The sequence below is a fragment of the Odocoileus virginianus genome, chromosome 33 (genome assembly GCF_023699985.2).
Source record: "Odocoileus virginianus isolate 20LAN1187 ecotype Illinois chromosome 33, Ovbor_1.2, whole genome shotgun sequence".
NCBI lineage: Eukaryota > Metazoa > Chordata > Mammalia > Artiodactyla > Cervidae > Odocoileus > Odocoileus virginianus.
Window position 1 is genome coordinate 34880182 of NC_069706.1, and position 21427 is coordinate 34901608.

The 21427-nt window shown below is 47.9% G+C and overlaps 2 protein-coding genes across 4 annotated transcripts in view; both read left to right on the top strand.

The window, feature by feature from the left end:
• The first annotated feature begins 6661 nt into the window (after positions 1–6661).
• On the top strand, positions 6662–20054 carry LOC110144344 (paired immunoglobulin-like type 2 receptor alpha). The gene is made up of 6 exons (XM_070460346.1): positions 6662–6742; positions 7173–7442; positions 12026–12220; positions 15267–15297; positions 16326–16375; positions 16778–20054. The coding sequence occupies exons 1-6, from the start codon at positions 6703–6705 to the stop codon at positions 16780–16782; spliced, it is 591 nt and encodes a 196-aa protein (XP_070316447.1). The 5' UTR covers positions 6662–6702; the 3' UTR covers positions 16783–20054.
• Positions 6691–21427, top strand: part of LOC110144343 (paired immunoglobulin-like type 2 receptor alpha) — a 45455-nt gene continuing 30718 nt past the window's right edge. For all 3 annotated transcript variants that reach the window (XM_070460344.1, XM_070460345.1, XM_020904279.2), the window contains exon 1: positions 6691–6719. In XM_070460344.1, coding sequence (XP_070316445.1) covers positions 6703–6719 — 17 coding nt within the window. In that variant the 5' untranslated portion in view covers positions 6691–6702. The remainder of the gene's footprint in view (positions 6720–21427) is intronic.

The window sequence follows — 21427 nt, forward strand, 5'->3', positions numbered from 1 at the left end:
TGAAGGAACCTGCGAAGGTGAGACGGAAGGAGCCGGGGTCCCTGAATCACCGATGGGAGCAGAGACGCCCTGGAAGCCTGAGACCAGGAGCGTCCACACTGGAACGTTACAGGACCCAGGACAGAGCACCCACTGTGCTCAGCCACCGGCATCTTGGGCTGTTTGTTACACAGTCGTACGGATTTACGTTACCGCGTGCACTCCAGGTCCAAGAATGAAGAGATACAGTCGCCATTTCTTTAGTAGACTCCAGGTCCCTTTCCTTCCTGCCTACATTTTCCAGTCCACGTTGTGCTCTCATGCAGCAGGGGTTTTCAGCAATAAATAAGACAACAATCGTGAGCAGCTCTCTTTCTATCTACCACACACTGGCCAATGAATTCAGGCTCTGTCATGAAGTTGGGGGTTCCTGGCTGGAAACAGGTGGCTCTCTCAGATGAAGGCAGTTGGAGGAGAGCTGAAGAAAGGGATGCTTAGAGAAGAAGGGGGCGGGCAGGGTGTTATTGTTGTTTAGTTGCTAAGCTGTGTCCTGACTCTTCTGCGACCACATGGACGGTAGCCCACCAGGCTCCTCTGTCCGCGGGATTTCCCAGGCAAGAATACTGGAGTGGGCTGCTATTTCCTTCTCCAGGCGATCTTCTTGACTCAGGGATCAAATTTGCGTCTCCTGCATAAGTAGGCGACTTCTTTACCACTGAGCCACCTGCGAACACTGAGAGACAGGGTGGTGGCCCAAGGCCAGGCCAGTAAGTCTGCTCTTATACCTGCCATCCTGAGGGGGCAGAGAAGAGACAGAGCCGTGGGAGGGCTACTTCACGGGTCCCTCCCAACGTTCAGACATCATCCCTGGACTTCGGAGAAGCCTTTCCCTCCCTTGGTCCTGGTGTTGCTGCCCTCACTCACTCGTCTCTGCAGAAACAAACTCCCTCCCTGCTGCCCCAGGTCTCATCAAGTCTCACATGCCTGCGTTGTCTGCAGTTCAGTGTTAACTATTTTCCTCACAATTTCGATTTGCCCTTCAGAGGATCACGCTAGAGCCATTGATCCAGTTTTGTGAACCAGGAATGCAATGGAGCCCAGTCGTAACACGAAAGAGTAGACATGGGGACGTCCCTGGTGGTCCAATGGTTAAGAATCTTCCTGCCAATGCAGGGGATGCGGGTTCTATCCCTGGTCCAGGAAGAGCCCACCAGGCGTGAGGGAACTAAGCCTGAGTGTCACAAATACTTAGCCCGCGCTCTAGAGCCCGAGGGCAGCAACTACTGAGACCCGAGCACCTTCACGTCCAGAGAAGCCACTGCCGTGAGAAGCCTGTGCACCGCAATTAGAGAGCAGCCCCTGCTCTCTGCAACTAGAGAAAGCCCTCATGCAGCAAGGAAGAGCCTGTGCACCCCAACAAAGACACAGAGCAGTCAAATAATAACAGTAATACTTTCAAAAAGAGACGTGGGAGGCAGAGATTGAAGCGATGCATCTACAAGCCAAGGAATGCTGAGGACGCGGGAAGAACCAGCAGCTGGAAAAGGCTGGGAAGCATCTTCCTCCCATATGCTGTTGGGAGGCGCATGGCACTGCTTAGCCTTGTGATTTTGGATTCTGGCCCCCAGAACTGTGACAGACAAATTTCTGTTGTCTTAAACCAAAACCAGATAAATATGAGGGGCCAGTGACATGCAGTAACACTACGTTTTGTGGGCTGAGATGAACTGTATCTGGGATCCAGGACCTTGGCTGAGATCCATTTGGCAATTCAGGCCTTGTAAGCAACTCTCACTCAGCTGTTTAGGATGAGTGTTTACTAAAAAGATATTGTAAACAAAGAAGGAGAGAGTGGGAGAGATGGAGGAAGAAAGGGGGAAGAGGAAGAAAAAGGAGGATTTTTATGTCAATCATAATACATCATAAATTTGAATTCTTTGAAATGCACAAGAATAAGATCATTTCATGGCTTTTTATCCTAAATTTGCTGACCAACCTGAGGATTGGTGGGGAGACCACATAGACAGGGCTGTGCTGGAGTTGATTGTTAAATTTGGGGGAATGTTACAAGCCAGTTGTTAAATACAGCCTTGTTAAAAATTAAATAGTACCTGTACAACGTGGCTTAATGCCACTTGGTGAAAATGGTAAATTTTATGTTAGGTATATTTTACATAATTAAAAATCTTAATCAAGAAAAAAATATGAACTTAAATGTGTGCATGTGCTAAGCCCTTCAGTCCTGTCCGACTCTTTGTGACCCCATGGGCTGTAGCCCACCAGGCTCCTCTGTCCACGGGATTCTCTAGGTAAGAACACTGGAGTGGGTTGCCATGCCCTCCTCCAGGAGATCTTCCTGGCCCAGGGATCAAACCCACGTCTCTTAAGTCTCCTGCATTGGTAGGCAGGTTCTTTACCACTAGCGCCACCTGGCAAGCCCTACAATCGAATAAATCAAATTAAAAATGAGGGACGTGCATCCCTGCCTACTTATTTCACCATATTCCACTACTTTCTCTGCTTTCGAGGTTACTGTTACTGCACCTGCATGGTGGGAAGACCGCACGCGGCACGTGCTGCACATTTCTTCCCACCTCACTTTCAGTGACTTCACATCGGTAGCTGTATTACCTGCTTAGGCTGCCAGGGCCAAATACCACAGACAGGGTAGCTAAAAACAAGAACTTGATTTCTTACAATTCTGGAGGCTGGGAAGCCCAAGACTCTGATGCTCAGAAGGCAGGTTTCACTCTGGGGCCTCTTCCCTTGGGTGTGTAGGTGGCCGCCTTCTTGCCATGTGTTCACATGGCCTCTGAGTGTAGGCGCTGCTCTGGGCTCACTTCTGATGAGGACATTGATGCTATTGGGCCGGGGCCCCCTCCTCGTGACCTCATTCAACCTCCAGTATTTCTTTAGGGCCCTCATTTCCAAATACACACCGAGGGGTTAGGGGCTCAACATATGAATTTGGGGTGAGGGGGGACACAGTCCACACAATAGTTAACTTGACTTTGTGGGACTGTTTACACATGGAAATTGTAAAAACCTACAAATCAGGACACCTTTTCTGAAAACTGGCCAACACTCGCCAGCACACTCCTCTGAGGGGAAGTGCAGACAACAATCCCCTGGTCCCACTATTGTGATTGTCCTTCACTTCTCCCAGCCCGGGAGCTCAGCAAGGTCAGGGGTCAGCCTTTACTCCCCAGTTCTTTGCCCTCTGTTCTCATGTCCTGGGAGCCTAATCAGCATTTGTCGGTGGATGAAGAGCTGAAATGCATCCTAGTGACATGAGGAAACCTAGTCACACAAAGATGAACCTTGTGAATGTGACAGAGGCAGGAACTGCAGATGCAGGCTCTGGAGCCAACTGTGGGGCAGAGGACTTCCCTTCTCTGAGCTTCTGGTTCCTCCTCTGCAAAGTGGGGGTGATAACAGTACCTCCCTTGGAGGGGCCCAGTGAGGACAGGATGACACAGAGGGCTCTGCACGCGGCCTGGATAGCTACATGGATTGTCACACTGATACCCATCCTTTAAAGATCTCTCCTTTCCATACACATTAGGTCCTCACCAACTACCCCACACCCTGTGCTGGGTGACAAGGACCCAAAGCCCCCTGAACCACTGTCCCATTAGATCCTCAAGCATCTCCCTGTGTAGCAGGAAGACAATACAGAAAAGGGAAGCGTTGGTTGTTAATACGGCCAGAGGGCTGCTGACCTTTGTCACTGCATGGGGAAGTGGTCGGGAGCATGGGCTCTGGATTCAGACCCAAGGCCACCACCGACATTCACATGCAATGTGACTTCGGTTAGGGTTAGGGTTAGTTGAATCTCATAGTCTCACTTGGAGCCCAAATATATTCCTGCACAAAATGAGGATCAAGATAGACCCTGCGTACCTCCTGGGGTTGGTGGGAGAGTTAAAAGAAGTTGTTCATTTTGATGAACTCTAATTTTTAAGTATTTTCTTTTATGGGTCATACTTTTGGCACTGAATATAAGAAATCTTTGCCTAACCCAAGGTCACAAAGGTTTTCTCCTGTTTTTTTTTTCTTCAGTTGTATAATTTTAGGACTTACATTGATATTATTAAAATACTAATATATTTTTATACTTTAAAAAAACTGGATTTATTTTAATCAAGTATCATAATACAGACACACAAATAACTGTTATGAAGAAAGCAGTTTATATTTACAACTCCTTAAAAATGAGATGCCCATCACTCCATGCATAGAAGCACCAGGATCAGGCAGAAAGCAGAGAGAGGAAGGGGGAATCATGGGCAGGAGCCTTTGCTGTATGTTCTTTGAGAAAGACAGGCAAGGGAGAGCAGGGAGATTTAGGATTGGCTGGTTTGAGTAGTGTCTGCAGGCTCTGGGGATTAGGGGCTGTCACTGGTAACCTGGTACCTGGCGCTGGAGTGAGTAAGGCAGAAGAATATGGGCCTCGTGGAGTGTAAGAGCTAAATGGAAGAGGTGGTGGGGAGTGTGGGCTCTGGACTGGTTGGTTTGCATTTGACAGGTGAGCTCCTGGGCACGTCCATTGCTCTTCTAAGAACTGGCAGCCTGGGAGGGACAGTCTCTCCATGGTCACTGAGGCCCCAGATGTCAGGCCATCAAGAATACAGCGAACAAGCAAACACAGTCAATGTGGGCACAGACACCCAGTACACAGTAAGTGGGAGATGCCATTCCTGCCTGTTTCAACATTAACTTTGTGGGACCTGTGTCTCCCTCTGCTCGTTTCATGCTGTGGATCTTCCCTTCCCAGCTGGACTCTAGGTCCTGGAGGGCTCACTGCACGCCTGCACCCAACCAGGGCACGACAAGCCTTCCCTGGGCCCCATCTCCAGGGAAAACAGGAGGAAATAAAGGATGCTGATATCAGCAGAGGCTCGTGGACTGTCCATGGGAGAGAGTAGGGACCAAGACCTTGACCCTCCTCTCTCCTCTGTCCCTGTCCTTCCGAGAACCCCTCATCATCTTTCTGTGCCTCGTGTGTCCTGCCTCGCCCGGGCCTGGACCACGCTCACGTCCCTCCTGCCTTTGTTTCCCCAGACTCTGAGAAGTGGCCAGCTGAATGGAGTACAATGAATGATCTCCTCTAGTCTGGGCTGTGGGACGAAGGAGAAGTGAGGGAGGGTAACCGGGGGTGCTTGGTTGGGGAGGGGCAATCTGGGTAAGGGCCAGGTTCACAAGGCAGACGGACATGAGTGTGGTCCAAGTCCTGTCCTGGAGGAAGCAAGAGCCTTCAAGGTGACCTCTGTGTGGATCTTGAAGATGTTTGGGCTGAACTGATAACAGGAATTCATCTTCTCTTCCCCTGATAGGAATGGGAGAGTTGGGGACTCTCTATGACATTAAGGTCTGTGCCTCAGTTTCCCCCAGGGATAAAAGGGATATAAGGGTGCATCCACCAAAGAATATCCTAAAGCTGGAAGTGAGAAAAAGCATGTTTAGGGCTTGAGTCAGATAAAAGGGTTCCATGGAAGCGCAGAATCTGTCCTCTCCCACCTGGAAACACAGGTATGTAGAGATAGCATGGCTGCCTGGCTGGACATGAGAGAAGTGTAGAAAAAACTATTAGGACTGGGTGGGGGGAACTGAGAAAAGGAGAAAGGAAGTCAAAACGGTGTCTTCCCTCCACTATGGTCCATTCAGTATGCAATGCCAAGCTCATCGTGGAGCTGGTGAGCGGAGCCTCCTTCACAGGCAGCCCTGGGGATCACCAAGATCACCAGCCCCCCGTGTCTCACCCCACCCAGCACCAGTCACAGCTGGCAGTGTCTCCCTCAGAGATGATCCCAGGGACTGTCACCAGGATGACCCATGACTGCTCTGACTTCCTCCTCTCTGTCCAGGGAAGGTCCTGGATGAGCCAGGGGCTCACAGCTGCAGATAGATTCCCTAGAAGTGTTATTAACTGCAGCCTCCTGGGGGTCACCTCCCAGAGCTCTGCACTCAGAGGGTGAGGCCCAGAGTGTCTGAGGTGCGACCAGGAGGAAGCTTCCAGAGGGAGCAGAAGGCTCTGTGGGCTCAGCAGGACTGGAGCTCAAGGGCTGGTCCCACTGCTGAGTCCTGGACATGGGCCTTGGTTCTGCCTGAAGACTGGGAGGGGGAGACACTGCAGGGGAGCCCCTGCCTGGAGGGAGAGGGGCCCAGAGCAGGCCGGTGCCCCCGTGTCTGAGGGGGGCTGAGCGTGACCGCCAGGGGCTCCCCCCTGCTCCTCCCTGAGGGGCTGCAAGGGGCGGGGACCCGGGCCCACCTCTCCCTGAAGGAGCCTGAGCTGCTGGTCCTGCTGCCGCCCCTTCCCCTGGGAGGACAGACACTCAGAGAAGCAGAGACCAGCAGAGACAGAGACGGCTTCCCAGGGAGATGTGAGGCGAGAGACAGGAGCTGAGGGGGGAGGCCCAGCGGGCGCAGGTTAGGACCAGCCCCCAGCGTGAAGATGGGGGCGGGGAGCCCCAGACCATGCTTCCCTCTGCACTGACCACAGGGAAGCCCTTTTGCAAAAAGGAAAAGAAGAAGCCAGGTTGATAAAGGAAGTGCCCGTCACTGTCGGGGTGGGCGGGTTTGGGGAAGGCCCCCACCCTCCTCCGTCCTCTGGAGGAGCCTGGTCCTCACTCCTGGTGCTGAGTCTCCCCCAGGGCCCCCACAGGCCTCCCGCCTGGCCTTGAGGGCTCTGCCTGTCCTCTCACCCGGGAGGGGGGCAAGGCCATGGGGCTGCCCCTGCTGCTCCTGGCGTCTCTGCAGGCTGGTGAGTGGCTGGGCGTGTCCTGCTCTGCCAGGGACCCCGGGGAGGGGCTGTGGCTGGGTGTGTATAGAAGGGCCCCCTAGGGTTGTTGGCCAGGCCTCCCACCCCCAACAAACAGAAGGGGTCCCACAGTGCGGGGTCTCCCAACCCCTCACCCTCCTGCCTGCCCCAAGCCTGGAGAGATGATCACCCAGGCCAGAGGGCCAGTCCTACCCCCCGTCACACACCCCCTGCGGGTGAGGGCGCCCGATAGTCTGGGGTCACCCTCTGTGTCTCTCCTGGTGGCTTCAGAGTCTCTTCCTTCCTCCTCTAGGTCACTGGGCACAGACAAATCCAAAGGCTTTCTTTGAGATGAAGCAACCAAGAGAACTCTCAGCCCCCGAGGGCGGCTCCATTCACATCCCCTTCTCCTTCCTTCACTCCTGGGCATTAGCCAAGGATCCCAACGTGAGAATATCCTGGAGATGGAAACACTTCCATGGGGAGTTCATCTACAACATGACCCCTCCATTCATCCATAAGAATTTCAAGAACCGGCTCTTCCTGAATTGGAATAAGGGTCAGAAGACCGGCTCCCTCTGGATCTCACACCTGCGGAGGGAGGACCAGTCTGTGTACTTCTGCCACGTGGCATTAGACACAATGAGATATGGCAAGCAACAGTGGCAGTCCATCAAGGGGACCAAACTCACCGTCACCCCCAGTGAGTCCAGCTGTCCTGCCTGAGGCTCTTGGAGGCCACTGATGCCTTGGGCCCCAGGCCTGGCTCAGGCACCCTCTTCCTGACTCCCCTCTCTCAAACTTCTCTCCCTGCCCACCCCCTACTCCTCCCCAGGCCTCCACCACCTTTACCCTTTTCACCTTTATCTTCCCAAACACAGGACCACCTCCCTTGCCCATCCCCCTCTCTGCCCTCCAGATCCAGCCCCTCCCCCATCCCCAGGCCCCTGCACCCTCTGTGCTCCCAGCTGTCCTCGCTTCCTGCTCCAAGCTGGGCTCCACCGGGCCCCTGCCCTCACCCCACGTCCTCCAGGTGACTTGACATCTCGGGGTGCAGTTCCTCCCCTTTGCCCTGAGTCCTGTGCAGAGCCCCAGCTACCCCATGTCTGTCCCCCCAGCCATGAGCTCAGCCCGCACACACAGCAGGTGCCGAGGGGCCCCATGTCCCCATCACCTGATTTCCCATCTCCCCTTCCTTCTCTGCTCTGCCCCCCAAAACATCAGTTCAACCATCCTTCCCTCATGTCATCTCTTTCCTCGCTTTCCATCTCCTCCCTCCTTCCATCCCCTTTACCTCCTTCCCTCTGTCCCCACCCCCCATGTGGTTCCAGTCACCCTGTCCCCGTGTCCACCCTGACCTTCCCCTCTGTCCTGGTCATGACGAGGCAGCAGTCCTGGCAGCTCCCCTGACTGTGACCTGCATCCTGGCGGGATACCTTGGCAGCATCGCCCCAGCTGACCTTCCCCACAACCCTAGGTAACAGTTGGTCCTGTTGCCTTCCTCGCACAGCAAAACCTGCCTGAAGTGATTTCTGGTGCAGGTGGGGTCTGACCCCAGTTTAACCCCAGAACCTCTTCTCTTAACCATGAGCCTCTCAGCCTCACCTACTGACCTGTCATCACGTTATCTTGACTATTTTTAACCTAACAATGGACGTTTTGCATTAACAGATCTCCCTCTGTCAATCAATGGGCCATGGGAACTTGAACCTCAATTTGTTTAACCTCAATTTATTTGTCTCCAGAGCAACAGGGGTGGGGTCCTCTCTGACAGTCACAGGCAGTAAGGGGGTTGTTGTCTGTAATGTTTTTGAAAACTAATGAATGACTAATACAGTTTGCTTTTATAATCACTTGTGCTGGCAATTCTAAACAGTATCCACAAGGGATGATGGCTCTCAGCTGGGAAGAGCACGCTCTCTGACTCCTCCCTTGGAAAATGATTGCCGCTTCTTGACCACTATGCTGATTTCAAAGCAAACAGATAGTGACTCAGAACCTGAATTCACCGAGACAGACTCGGATTAATATTTCCTGTGTCTCCTCCATATTTCCTTAAATGATCTTTTCTGAGAGGTTTTTGACCTCCTTAGATCCCTCTTCTTCCTTTTCTAATTCCCTAACTTCCTCTCCATTCTTTGTTTTTATTATTAGTGTGCAACATTATCTTTTGAATGTTTACTTTTTATAATTTAAGTTGTAAAAGTAAAGCATAAGGCTTGGCCAAGATGGAGAGTTACATGCACATGTTTATCTCCACTCCCTCTCAAAATCTAATGAATGACAGTGAAGGGAGTTTTTAAGACAAAACCAGCAACAACAAAAAATTTGTGATCTAGGAGGACAAAAACAAAATTGGGGAAGCTGGAAACAGGTGTATGTAACTCACTCCGGAGATCACAGGAGTTTAAGCCAGCAATGGGGACAACCAGGAGGAAAGCAATTCACACAACAAACCCCCCTAGAGGGTCATAAATGTGAACCCCTAATATCCCTGCTGGGAAAGATTGACAGCAGGAGAAGGGGACGACAGAGGATGAGACGGTTGGACAATGTCACCACCTCAATGGATATGAATCTGAGTAAGCTCCGGGAGTTGGTGATGGACAGGGAAGCCAGGCGTGCTGCGGTCCGTGGGGTCACAAAGAGTCGGACACGACTGAGCAACTGAGCTGAACTGAATATCCCTGAAGGAGGGTATGAAGCAGTCCAGATTATGACTGGAGAGTAGCATAAGGTTTATGCTTTTGTTGCTGTCCAGTAACTAAGTCGAGTCTGACTCTTTTCAACCTCGTGGACTGTAGCAAGTCAGATTCCCCCGTCTTCCACTATCTCCCATAGTTTGCTCAGATTCATGTCCATTGAGTCACTCATGCTGTCTAGCCACTTTATCCTCTGCCATCCCTAAATCCTTCTGCCTTCAATCTTTCCCAGCATCAGGGTTTTTTCCAATGAGTCAGTTCTTTCCATCAGGGGCCAAAGTATTGGAGCTTCAGCTTCAACATCAGTCCTTCCAATGAATAGTCAGGGTTGATTTCCCTTGGGATTGACTGGTTTGATCTCCTTTCTGTCCAAGGGACTCTCAAGAGTCTTCTCCAACATCACAGTTCAAAAGTGTCAGTTGTTCACCTCTCAGCCTACTTTATGATCTAGCTCTCACACCTGTACATGACTACTGGAAAAATCATAGCTTTGACCGTGGGGACCTTTGTCAGCAAAGTGACATCTCTGCTTTTTAATATGCTAAGTTTGTCATAGGTATCCTTCCAAGGAGCAAGGAAGGAAATTTCATTTCATGGCTGCAGTCACCATCCACAGTGATTTCGGAGCCTAAGAAAATAAAATCTGTCACTGCTTTCATTTTTTCTCCTTTTGTTTGCCATGAAGTGATGGGACCAGATGTCATGATCTTAGATTTTTTAATACTGAGCTTCAGGCCAGCTTTTTCATTCTTGTCTTTCGTTGGTCCTCATTAAGAGGCTCTTTAATTCCTCTGCACTTAATGCCATTAGAGTGATATCATCTGCATATCTGAGGTTTTTTATATTTCTCCCAGCAATCTTGATTCCAGCTTGTGCTTCATCCAGCCCGGCATTTCGTATGATGTACTCTGCATATAAGTTAAATAAGGAGGGTAACAATACATAGCCTGGTCATGCTCCTTTCCAATTTTGAACCAGTCAATTTATTCCATGTCAGGTTCTAACTGTTGCTTCTTGACCCGCACACAGGTTTCTGAGAGACAGGTGAAGTGGTATGGAATTCCCATCTCTTTAAGAATTTTCCACAGTTAGCTGTGATCCACACAGTCAAAGGCTTTAGTGTAGTCAGTGAACCTGAAGAAGCTGTTTTTCTGGAACTCCCTTGCTTTCTCCATGGTCTGCCTCCTCAAAGCCCAGCCTGTACATCTGGAAGTTTTAGAATTAGAATTCCATCATTTTCTGTATTTCTATGTTCCAGAACCTTCTGTCTGGAAATTATCCACTCCTTGAATTTTCACCAGAATTTAACCATTAAACCTTCTGAGCTTAAAATCTCTACAAAAGGCAGTTCTTTAAAACTAGCCTCAATTTCTTCTTTGTCTGCCCATTAAAGTTTACTATTTTTTAATTCTTTTCAACTTTTGTTTGTCTCAGAAAATCAGACATTGCACAGAGCTTTGTAGATTTCTCAATGATTTTTTGAATGCATGTATGATTTCAATACTCTTTTGACACTGTTAGGTTTGTAAGAGTCTTCTCTGCTTTCTGGTTTGTTTTTCTCTGCCTCCTGCATTGTTTATTCCTTCTGCTGTTCTATTTCCTTAAATATGTGTCCAGTCTAGGTTTTCATTACTTTCAAACTGTGAGTGTCCTTAGAGCTGCCTCCTCACTGTTTTTGTTACTCGTTTCTCGGATGCTAATCTTTCATTCATTTAAAACATCTTCACATTTAAAATAATGAAAGTTTATAGAAGTTTTAGTTTTGTAGGGTTTTTAACGTGCATTCCTATCACTTTGATATGTCAGTAAAGTTAAATAATTTTTAATTTTAAAAATCTTAGTTGAGGGATGGTATTTACACTTTTATTATTAATTTCTAATAAGAGTGGACATGAATTTGGTCCACACTAACCAGAAGACTTCATTGGAATTTGGGATTTTCTTCCCTTTAGTGGGGTATTAAGTAATTCTTTAATTATCTATTAAAAGAGGTACAATCTATTTGTAGGACTTAGAAATTAAGTTAACCTTAGAAGTGCATTCCAGTATACGTTAGGTACAGACACATACTGTTTGAGTCCACTTACAGGAGGTCCCTAGAACAGTCATATTCACAGAGTCAGAAAGCAGACTGCTGGGGGCCAGGGGCTGGGGGGAAGGGGAAAAGGGGGACAGAGCTTAAGTTTATGAAGGTGAAAAATTCAGGAGATGGATAGTGGTGAGACTTGTACAATAATGTGAATGTACTTAATGCCACTGAACTATACAGTTAAATATGATTAAAATAGTAATTTTCATGTTATGTGTCTTTTACCACAATAAATAATTTTTTATCCTGTGATTTAGTTCACCTATGGGTAGGTGGTAAAATGAGGTTCTGAGGTCATAGCACTGATCAGTCAGAGTCAGGATTTTAAAGAAGAGGATTCAAAGCTTCCAGCATTACCTCTTGTTACTCCGCTCCCTGTGGGAGAGCTTCAGAGACCTGCTCCCCACCCCCACTTTCCCCAAACTAGGGAATAAGATTTGACAGCTTCATCCAGATACCTCCAGCCCTTTAGTAAAGAATTTGCATATTTTTCAGACACCAAAACAACCACCTGGGGTCCTATCACCACCACCACCACAGCTGGCCTCGGGGGCTCAGAGGGCAAAAGGAGTTCCAAGTTGTGGTCCCTGACCATGGAAGCTACGGTTGGGTTGGCACTGGCCAGCGTTGTGCTGCTCAAGATCCCGATCGTGGGACTGACTATGTACCTTGGGTGGAAGAGAAGCAAAGGTAAGTGGTCCAGGACTGCTAGCCTCTCCCCAAGATTCCCAGCTTGGTGTTTCTCAGAACCTACTGCACCAGAATGACCAGGGGTGCTCAGTTAAAATGCAAGTCCCTGCTGGACCTGAGGTCTGGGCTTGGGAACCTGCGCTTTTAGTGACCTCCTCAGGTGGCATTCATGTGTTATCAAGTTTGGGACCCACCGTGTTTGTATGCATGGAGGGAGAGGCCAGATCCTGGAAAAGTTTAAGAGAGAAAACCTGTATGACTTGGTGATTGCACTGGTGCGAGGGTGAAGGCGTGGGAATAAGTCTCATGTCTCCAACTTGGGCAAATGAGGCCATGGTGAGGCCACCAAGTAAATGAGGGAGCAGAGGTCAAGGACCATGATTGGGAGAGAAGAATGATTCTTGAGTTTGGGATGGTTTATGTTTGTGTGGCATCTGAGTAGAGATGCCCATCAGAAATTTGGATGTATGCATTTACAGCTGAAAGAGACCGCAGGGCAAGAGGCATTAACTATTTATGCCACAACAAACTCCAAAACTGATTTGAAATATTTTTTTAAAAATCTGCAACTTGGGAACTTCCCTAGTGGTCCAGTGGTTAAGACTCTGCCTTGCAATGTTGGGGATGCAGGTTTGATCCCTGGTGGGAGAAGTAAGATCCCATATGCCGCAGAGCAACTAAGCCTGCACGCCAAAATTACTGAAGCCCATGCACTGCTACACAGTCAGTGCATCACAAGGAAGATCACGCATGACACAACAAAGATCCTGTTTGTCGCAACAAGATGTGGTGCAGCAAAATAAATGCATAAGTAATTTTTAAAATTTGTAGTGAGCAATGAGCCCTGTCAGATTGTAAAGCTCAGAGCTTGAAAAGCACAGAATTGTGCATGCCTGCAGCCAAATCCTGCTTCACACTCTGGCCTGGTAAACTCTGGCACACTAATACTACTGCTGTGAGCCTGAACTTACCCATCGGTAAAATGGGAATGAAAACAGTACTTCCCTGGTGTTGTCATGACAAACAAAAGGCATTTAGAATAGATCCTGCAGCAGAGTAAGCACTATATGAGCACGAGCAAATACAATTAAGCTATGACAATTAAAATTACGTAATTCTGGATTATGATAGGTAAACAAATGGAATAAAAGTGAAAAATCAGATACAAGCAGGATAAAAACAGATCCAAATATATGCGGGAATTTAGTAGGTTAAAAGGAAGCATTTCTAATCAAGGGGGAAGAATGAGTAGCTCTGGAATAATGGAGTCACAGCTGAGAGAGAATAATATCAGCTCCATGCCTCATAATTTGCACCACAATTGAAGATATAAATGAGGAAAAAATAACCCTAGTGCTAGTAGAAATCAGGTGAAACTTATTTTACAACCATGGGTTGAAGATGACTGGCCTAAGTATGACAAAATATCCAAAGCCATAACAAAAATATTTATAAGTTCAAATACATACAAATTGTTTTATTAATTCTGCAGAGTGAAAACCAGACTGGTTGTCTCCTGAGAGTGAGGATGAGGGTCAGAGATGAAGAGAAAATGTGACATAGTCACTGTGGAAATGCAAAACGGTATTTGAGGATATTTCTCAGATGAGAAACCACAAATGGGTAAAAACATCATTGCACATAGTTATGTCTTCCCACAGCAGTATTCAAGCATGCAGGTTTAGAAGCATTTAGGAATTACTGGTTAGAATCTGTGTACCACTGTTAGCACCAAAATCCAGAAGGAAAGGTTAAGATAAATAACACAGAGTTTACTTTTCCCCCTCATATAAAAGAATGTGGAGCCAGAGAGCAGAAGCTGCCATCCATAAGCACCGAGGCTCCTACCTTTCTGTTCACTGTCCTGCATTTTGGCTTCTCACCCAAAGGCCACTTCATGGTTCATTATGGCTGCTAGAATTCCAGCCATTATTTCTCAATCCAATCAGGATGAAAGAACAAAAAGACTATTCCCCAACTGTCTGTCCTCCTTTTAAAGAGCCTTTCTGAAGTCCTACCCACAACTTCCCCTTATGTCTTATTGGTGAGATTTTTAAATTTTTTTACTTAAATGATGGTTGCTGTCATTTTGGGGGAGGGTGGGGGGAGAAGGTTCTTCACTGTGGTCTGCAGGCTTTCTACTTGTGGCACTGAGGCTTAGCTGCCGCATGCAGCTTGTGGAATTTAGTTACCTACGCCCCCACCCCAGCCCATCCCCACCACCCAGGGATTGAACCTGTGTCCCTTGCATTGGAAGGCAGATTTTTAACCACTGGACTACTTGGAAAGTCCCTTATGGGTTAGATTTAGTTATACATCCTACATCTGTCTGTTGCGGGGGGCACCCAGCCACTCCAGATAAAATCAAGGTTCTGTAACTGAACAAGAAGTGAGTGGATACGGGGCAACATACAGTATCCCCTGCCCCAGGGCACAGCCACGATTAGAGACATGTCAGCAGGTGTGGCAGAAACACAAGGGGACCCAGGGGGTCAGGGAGCCTGTGAGAGGGCGCAGGTGGAGAGGAGGGGGCTCGGTGGGGGCCTGGGTAACCTGAGAGAGAGCGGATCGTCAGGACAAGGGTGCAGTGAGGTCACGCACAGGTACAGAGGGATGATGACCGAAGAGAGCCGGAAGGAAAGATAGCTGAGCATAAAAACCCTAGTGTGTGCGATGTCAAAAGTTCTCAGTCCCAGTGATTCAAAAAAAGAGGAAAGAAAATGACCCAGGGTGTGGCTGAGTGGACCTGCGGTAGCCTGAGTTGGGGGAGGTCAAGACCACCATGCTCAGAGAATGACAGGGCTCTGGGTGCGGGAGGAGCTGCTCTCCTGACTGGTGTGGGGGACGAGGCAGCACAGGTGCGGGCAGCCTCGGGGTGCCACCGGACGGGGGGCGGTGTGTCAGCTCTGGTCCCAGGCCCTTCCCCGGGAGGTTTCAGCTGCTCCGGTCTATGCAAGGATGGACTCAGAGTAGGACCAGGCAGAGAGGCAGGGAGGAGACAGGCCTCCGTGGATGGCACAGTGACACGCTGTTGGTCCCCCTACAGGTGCGCAGACTGAAGCCAGGACCCCAGCCAGGTGAGCACTTGTCCTCCAGTATGGGGGGTTCAGTGGGACAGGGCTATTTTATGAGCAAGAAGTTTCATCCTGAGAGCAGCACCAGGGAGCCTTTCACGGGCCCCTCCTCGACCTCCATCCACATCCTCCCAAGTCCCCACAGGCCAGGCTCTTCACTTTCTGAGGCTCCCGATCCTTAGAAAGTCAGAGCAGTGGACCAGCACTTTCTCTGACTCTCTCCCAGAGCATCTCCCTAGGTCTGTCTCTGGCACCCGCCTTTCTTCCTTCCATCCCCAGGTCTCAGCCTTTCCCTCTGTTCATCCTGGTCTTTCTCCCCCTTGAACACCATCCTTCCAGAACACACCCACTCCCTCCACGCTCTGTCCCCTTTCTTGCTCCTCGTCCAGTCTGTCCTCTGCCCTGTGACACGGGGCCTCCGGCTGCCCCGGCCTGTCTCTCCTCAGAGTGGCTCCCTCGCGGCCCCCAGCCTGGCTCCCTCTCCTCTGGCCCCGGCTCCTCTTCCTTTCCTGACACTCACCCTCCTCACCGCCCACCGCGTTCCCTTCTCATCCTCTCTGCCACGTCCAGGCTTTTCCTTCTCGCAGCCCCTCCCTCCTTTCTCGCCTTCCTGACTCTTGACAGTGTCCTCCCGGGACCCCTCCCCGGATGGCGTCTCCTCGGGGACCAAGGCCTGAGCACCGCCTGGGGGACCTGAGAGAAGCTCCCTGGTTCTCGCGCTCCAGTTTGGACCCAGGCGCTGCCGCAGAGAGGACAGGCGCCCCCTCCTGCTTCTCCTCCCTGCGCCCCTCAATAAAGCCGCTTCTCTGCAAGAGTCCACCCCAGTCAGCTCTCAGGGACGGGGCTACACTGCAAACGGCCCCTCAACCCCATCCAGGCAGCCTCCTCCTGAGAGCCCCAAACCTCGGCCTTCATGTCCGAGTGTGACCAGGTAGGTCACAGAGCCCCCACTGAGAGAAGCGGCCCGAGGCAGGTGGTAGCTCTTTCCTGCCCAGATTCTGACACATCACTGCCCTCCTGTTCCCACGCAGGGAGTCCTCCCAAAACGTGGAAGAGAATTACGAGAACACGGAGAATAAAGGTAAGTCCTGCTTCCTGCTTCTCCCCACACCCCCTCCCCACACAGGTGCCCTCAGCATCCTCCTCTCTCCCCTGCCTCACCCACCCTCCCCTGAGACCCTGGTCCTGACCTAGAGATGACCTCACTGCTGGAGCCCCTGCCCATTTCTCTACCCTGGCTGCCTGGTTACCTGACTCTAGGACAATTGGTTTTTTTCCTAGAACAACATATAGAACTGGAGCAGGACCATAAAATAAGCAGCTCAGGCTAGGACCTGCAAGGATGAGAGGGAAGTTTGGAGAAGGTGGGGTGGGTGGACAGAGGGCCTGTGGTGTCAGTGGGGCATCAGCTGTGGGATCGTGGCCCTGAGATGGAACCCCTCCCCTCTGCTGTCTCACCCCCTCCCGCTTCCTTCTCCCCCAGGATGACGCTGGAGCCCCCAGTGCCTCCCTCACTGTCTCCAGCTTGACCTCACCAGCTCAGCAGCACCTCCCCTCCCCACTTCCCATGGTGGCCCCCAGGAAGAGACCCTATACTCTGTCTTAAAGGCCTAAGCAGTGGGACGGAGTGGGGACCTCCTTCGAGTCAGCGGCGCACAGGGATCTCAGCTCCTCATAATCTCCCCAGCCAGACGCAGACAGCTCAGAGGCCGGCAGGTGCGGGGCCACCAAGGACCTGAGAGTCACACAGCCCCCCACCCCGATTCCCTCTTCACCCCGCCAGCCTTTCACCACAAAAATAAAAGGACCTGTGCAATCTGCCTGAATGCATCTGCGGAGAAAGCTGACGTCACCTTCAACTTCTTGCTAAAACTGAACCGTAATAGCTCACACCCAGATCCCTCCTCTAGTACTTCTGTTCAGTGACTGCCTCAGGCCAGGGACCACTAAATCCCCAAACACTGGTAATCAGTCTGGAACCCAAGGTCTGTCCCCTAATATGACAATTCTACCTTCCTTAGGGTCATAACTAGCATGCATTGTGTTTGTGCTCTTCATGTGACACCTCATTTCAAGGTCATTGACACCTCTCTATAGCATTGGATTGGGTTCCATTCCATATCCAAGATACACATCAATGGGACTAATCCTAAAAACATACTGATGGCTTTGAAGAATCCTGCCAGGATAGAAGACACGGTTCCCATCCCAGGTCTGGGAAGATCCCACGTGCTGCGGAGCAATTAAGCCGCTGTGCCACAGCTAGAGAACCTGTGCTCTAGAGGCCGGGAGCCACAGCTACTGGGCCCAGCCGTTGCTGTAACTGAAGCCCGCAGGCCCTAGAGCCTGGACTCCACAGCAAGAGAAGCCACCGCAATGAGAAGCCTGCACCCCACAATGAAGAGTAGCCCCTGCTCACTGCAACTAGAGAAAGCTGATGCAGCAGTGCAGACTCAGCACAGCCAAAAAAATAAGTAAATAAATAAAATTATTTAAAAAATTGAAAAGTAAAAATAGTTTAAAAGCTTTGAGAGCTAAACTGTGATGCAGACCCCCACTCAGTACCAGGGTGGTACATGGGCAGTGGAGGGGCGGGCAGAGGGTAAAGGAAAGGAAGCAGATGGGATGCACATACAGGACGCATCCAAACTCCACAGCCAAGTTTTTGAAAATGGAAATGGCTTTGGGATCACAGCCCACAGAGGACATGTTGGGACTCTGGGCTGAAGTTAGTCAGCTCAACTCCTTGCCAAAACAGAGAAATCAACAGTCTCTGAAAGGTTGTAACAGAACCCAGCACCTCATAGAACAATAGTTAAAATGTCGAGGATGTAATCCCAAAGTACTTGAGATAGAAAGAGGAAATCTTAGCAACCCACAAGGCGAAAGATGGTAACCTCGGTAAGATATTAATCTTGGTCTCTACGAGACAAAAACTTTTTAATAAAGCCATTAAAACCATACAATGAAGGCAAACAATCTTGAGATTAATGGAAAGGTAGACATTCTCAGCAGAAATAAACCTCATAAAGGAAGAGCCAAGTGAAAAATGTTAAGCTGACAAGTAAGATCTGCTGAAACCAAAAGCTAATTTGAAGATTTCAATAGCAGAAATGAGAGGAGAGAGGAGAATCAGTATACCTAAAAATAGATCAAAAGAAATTATCCAGCCTAATCAGGAAAAATAAGAGTTATAAAATGAACAGAGCCTCAGAGATCGAGGACACAATATAAAATGGTCTAACACATGTGTCATTGGAATTCTGGAAGAGGAGATAGAGATCAATGCAGAAAGCAGTATTTGAACAAACAATGGCTGAAAAACTTTGAAATGCAGCAAGACAGACAGATTTAAAGATTTAAAAAACTCAGTGAAGGAGATTCCCCGGTGGCTTAGTTGAAAGGAGTCCGCCTGCCAGTGCAGGAGACATGGGTTCGATTCCTGATCTGGGAAGATCCCACATGCTTTGGAGCAACTAAAGCTGTGTGCCACAACTATTGAGCCTATGCTCTAGAGCCCACAGGCCACAGCTACTGAGCCCATATGCCACGACCACTGACGTCCACATGCCCGAGAGCCTGTGTTCCACAAGAGAAAGCTTGCATGCAGCAACAAAGACCCAGTTCAGACGCTTAAAAAGCTGTTGCCGTTCAGTCAGTCAGTCAGTCATGTCCGACTCTTTCTGAACCCATGGACTACAGCACAAGTGGCTTCCCTGTCCTTCACCAGCTCCTGGAGTTTGCTCAAATTTAGTTCCACTCAGTCGGTGACACCGTCCAACCATCACATCCTCTGTCGTCCCCTTCACCTCCAACCTTCAGTATTTCCCAGTATCAGGGTCTTTTCTAATGAGTCAGTTCTTCGCATCAGGTGCTGAAAGTATTATTAAAAAGTAACTGATTAATAAAAAAGAAAGAAACCTCAAAAGCTGCCAGAAAACCACAAAGCATTCATTCTATACAGGGGAACAATTATTCAAATGACTGAAGATTTCCCATCAGAAACCTTGAGGACAGAAGACAGCAGAACTGCTAGTTTAAAGTGCTAAAAGGGAACAAAGGTCAACCCAGATTCTACATCCAGCAAAACATCCTCAGTAAAGAAGATGTAATAGAGACTCTCAAATAGAGGAAAACTGAATGGACTCACAGCCAGCTCTAAAAGAGATGCTAAAGGAAGTTCTTCACAGGGAAGAGAAATGAAACCACAGAGAAACTAATTATCCAGATGAATAGAAAAGGTTGTTTTCGCCTCTTAAATTCTTTAAAATATATATGACTACTGAAAGCAACATTGTTAGTGGGATTTTCCATGATTATAGATTTAATACATGATAATTATATCATAAAGTAAAGAGGGTAAAGAGGATTCTGTGGTTGTGAGTTTTCTTCATGTCACTTGAAATGGTAAAATATTAATTTTAATTATATTTAAAAACTTAAATACATATAATATAATCCCTAGAGAGACCACCTAAAAACTACCCAAGTTCTCTTTAATAAACAGTGCTGGGAGAACTGGATACCTACATGCAAAAGAATGAAGTTTTTGTCTCGGGTAATGGAAAGCTTGTAAATAGATAGTGGTGATGGTTGTACAACATTGTGAGTGTAAGAATGCCACTGAATTGCACACTAAAATGGTTAAATGAGAAAATGTTATTTTATGTATATTTTACCAAAGTTGCTAAAATTAATGATGTAACAAGCCAAGAGCATTGAATTTTACCCATTAAAGAGTGAACTATATGGTGTGTGGATTACAGCTCAATAAGGCTGTTTTTTTTTAATGGGACCAACTTGGTATACTGGAAAATGCAGAGACATACTATTAAAAATAACTCTTGGATCAAAGAGAAATTTAAAGGGACTTAACAAACTACTTAGGAAGCAACAAGAGGACAACACATCACCAAAACCTTGGATACAATGAGAGCTATGAAGAAAGTGTCTTGTCTTAGTGACATTATTATTTAAGAAGAAAAATAAAAATTGAGTAGAGGAGAAATAAAGTGTGGGGACTTGGCATAGCCTCTTATGAGTCCCTCCAAACCTAGACCACTTTCCTACCAGACACAGAAAAGTGTGGGGCCCCTATGAACATGCTCCATGTATTTTTTAATGATTGGTTTTTAACTATTATTTTGAAAAAGAAAAAGTGAAAGATTGAAAGGAGGTCTGTTAAGACTCAATTGTTCCAGTACCATTTCTTTAAAAGATTATTCTTTCTTCACTGACTGAATTGCCTTTGCATCTGTGTTGGAAATTAATTGCCTATAGATGTGTGGGTCTCTTTCTGTGCCCTCTATTCTATCAGTTCTATTCTACTGATCTATTTGTCTTCCTTGATGCCAATATGTAGTCTAAGTCCTCCAGATTTGTTCTTCACTTGTAAAACATTTTGGCTATTTAGGGATTCTGAATTTCCATAAAATTTTAGAGTTGGCTTGTTAATTTCAAAAAAAAAAAAAAATAATAATAATAATAAAATAAAATAATAATAATAATAATAAAATAAAATAAAAAACCCACAAAAAACAAAACCCAACCCTGCTAGGAGTTTGATTGAAATTGTTGTAAATCTACATACTATTAGGGGAGAATGGACATTTTACCATTATGGAGTCCTGTCATGGATGAAATCCTCATTTATTCATCTTGTTTAATTTTTTTCAGCATATTTTATAGTTTTCCCTGTCCAGGTCTTGCACATCTTGCATAGTATTTATTCCTCAGTATTTCATATTGTTGATACTATTGTGAATGGCATTGTTTTCATTTTAATTTCAAATTTTTGTTATTAGTATATAGAAATACAATTGATTTTGTATATTGATTTTGTATCCTGCAAACTTGCTTTATCACTCAAGGTTCTAGTAGCTCTCTTGTCAATTCACTGACCATATACATAAACAATCAAGTCATCTGTGAACAAAGACTGATTTTACTATGTCCTTCCTGGTAGAATGCCTTTGGTCTCAACTGTTGGATCACAGCATGTTAATTTATGGAGGTGACTGAGTGATGATTCACAGAGATTAAGGTCATTGAAAGATATTTATTACTTATATTTTCCAAGGGGGGGGGGCATACAGGGCCACATTATGAAGCAACTGTGTTATTCAAAAGGTGA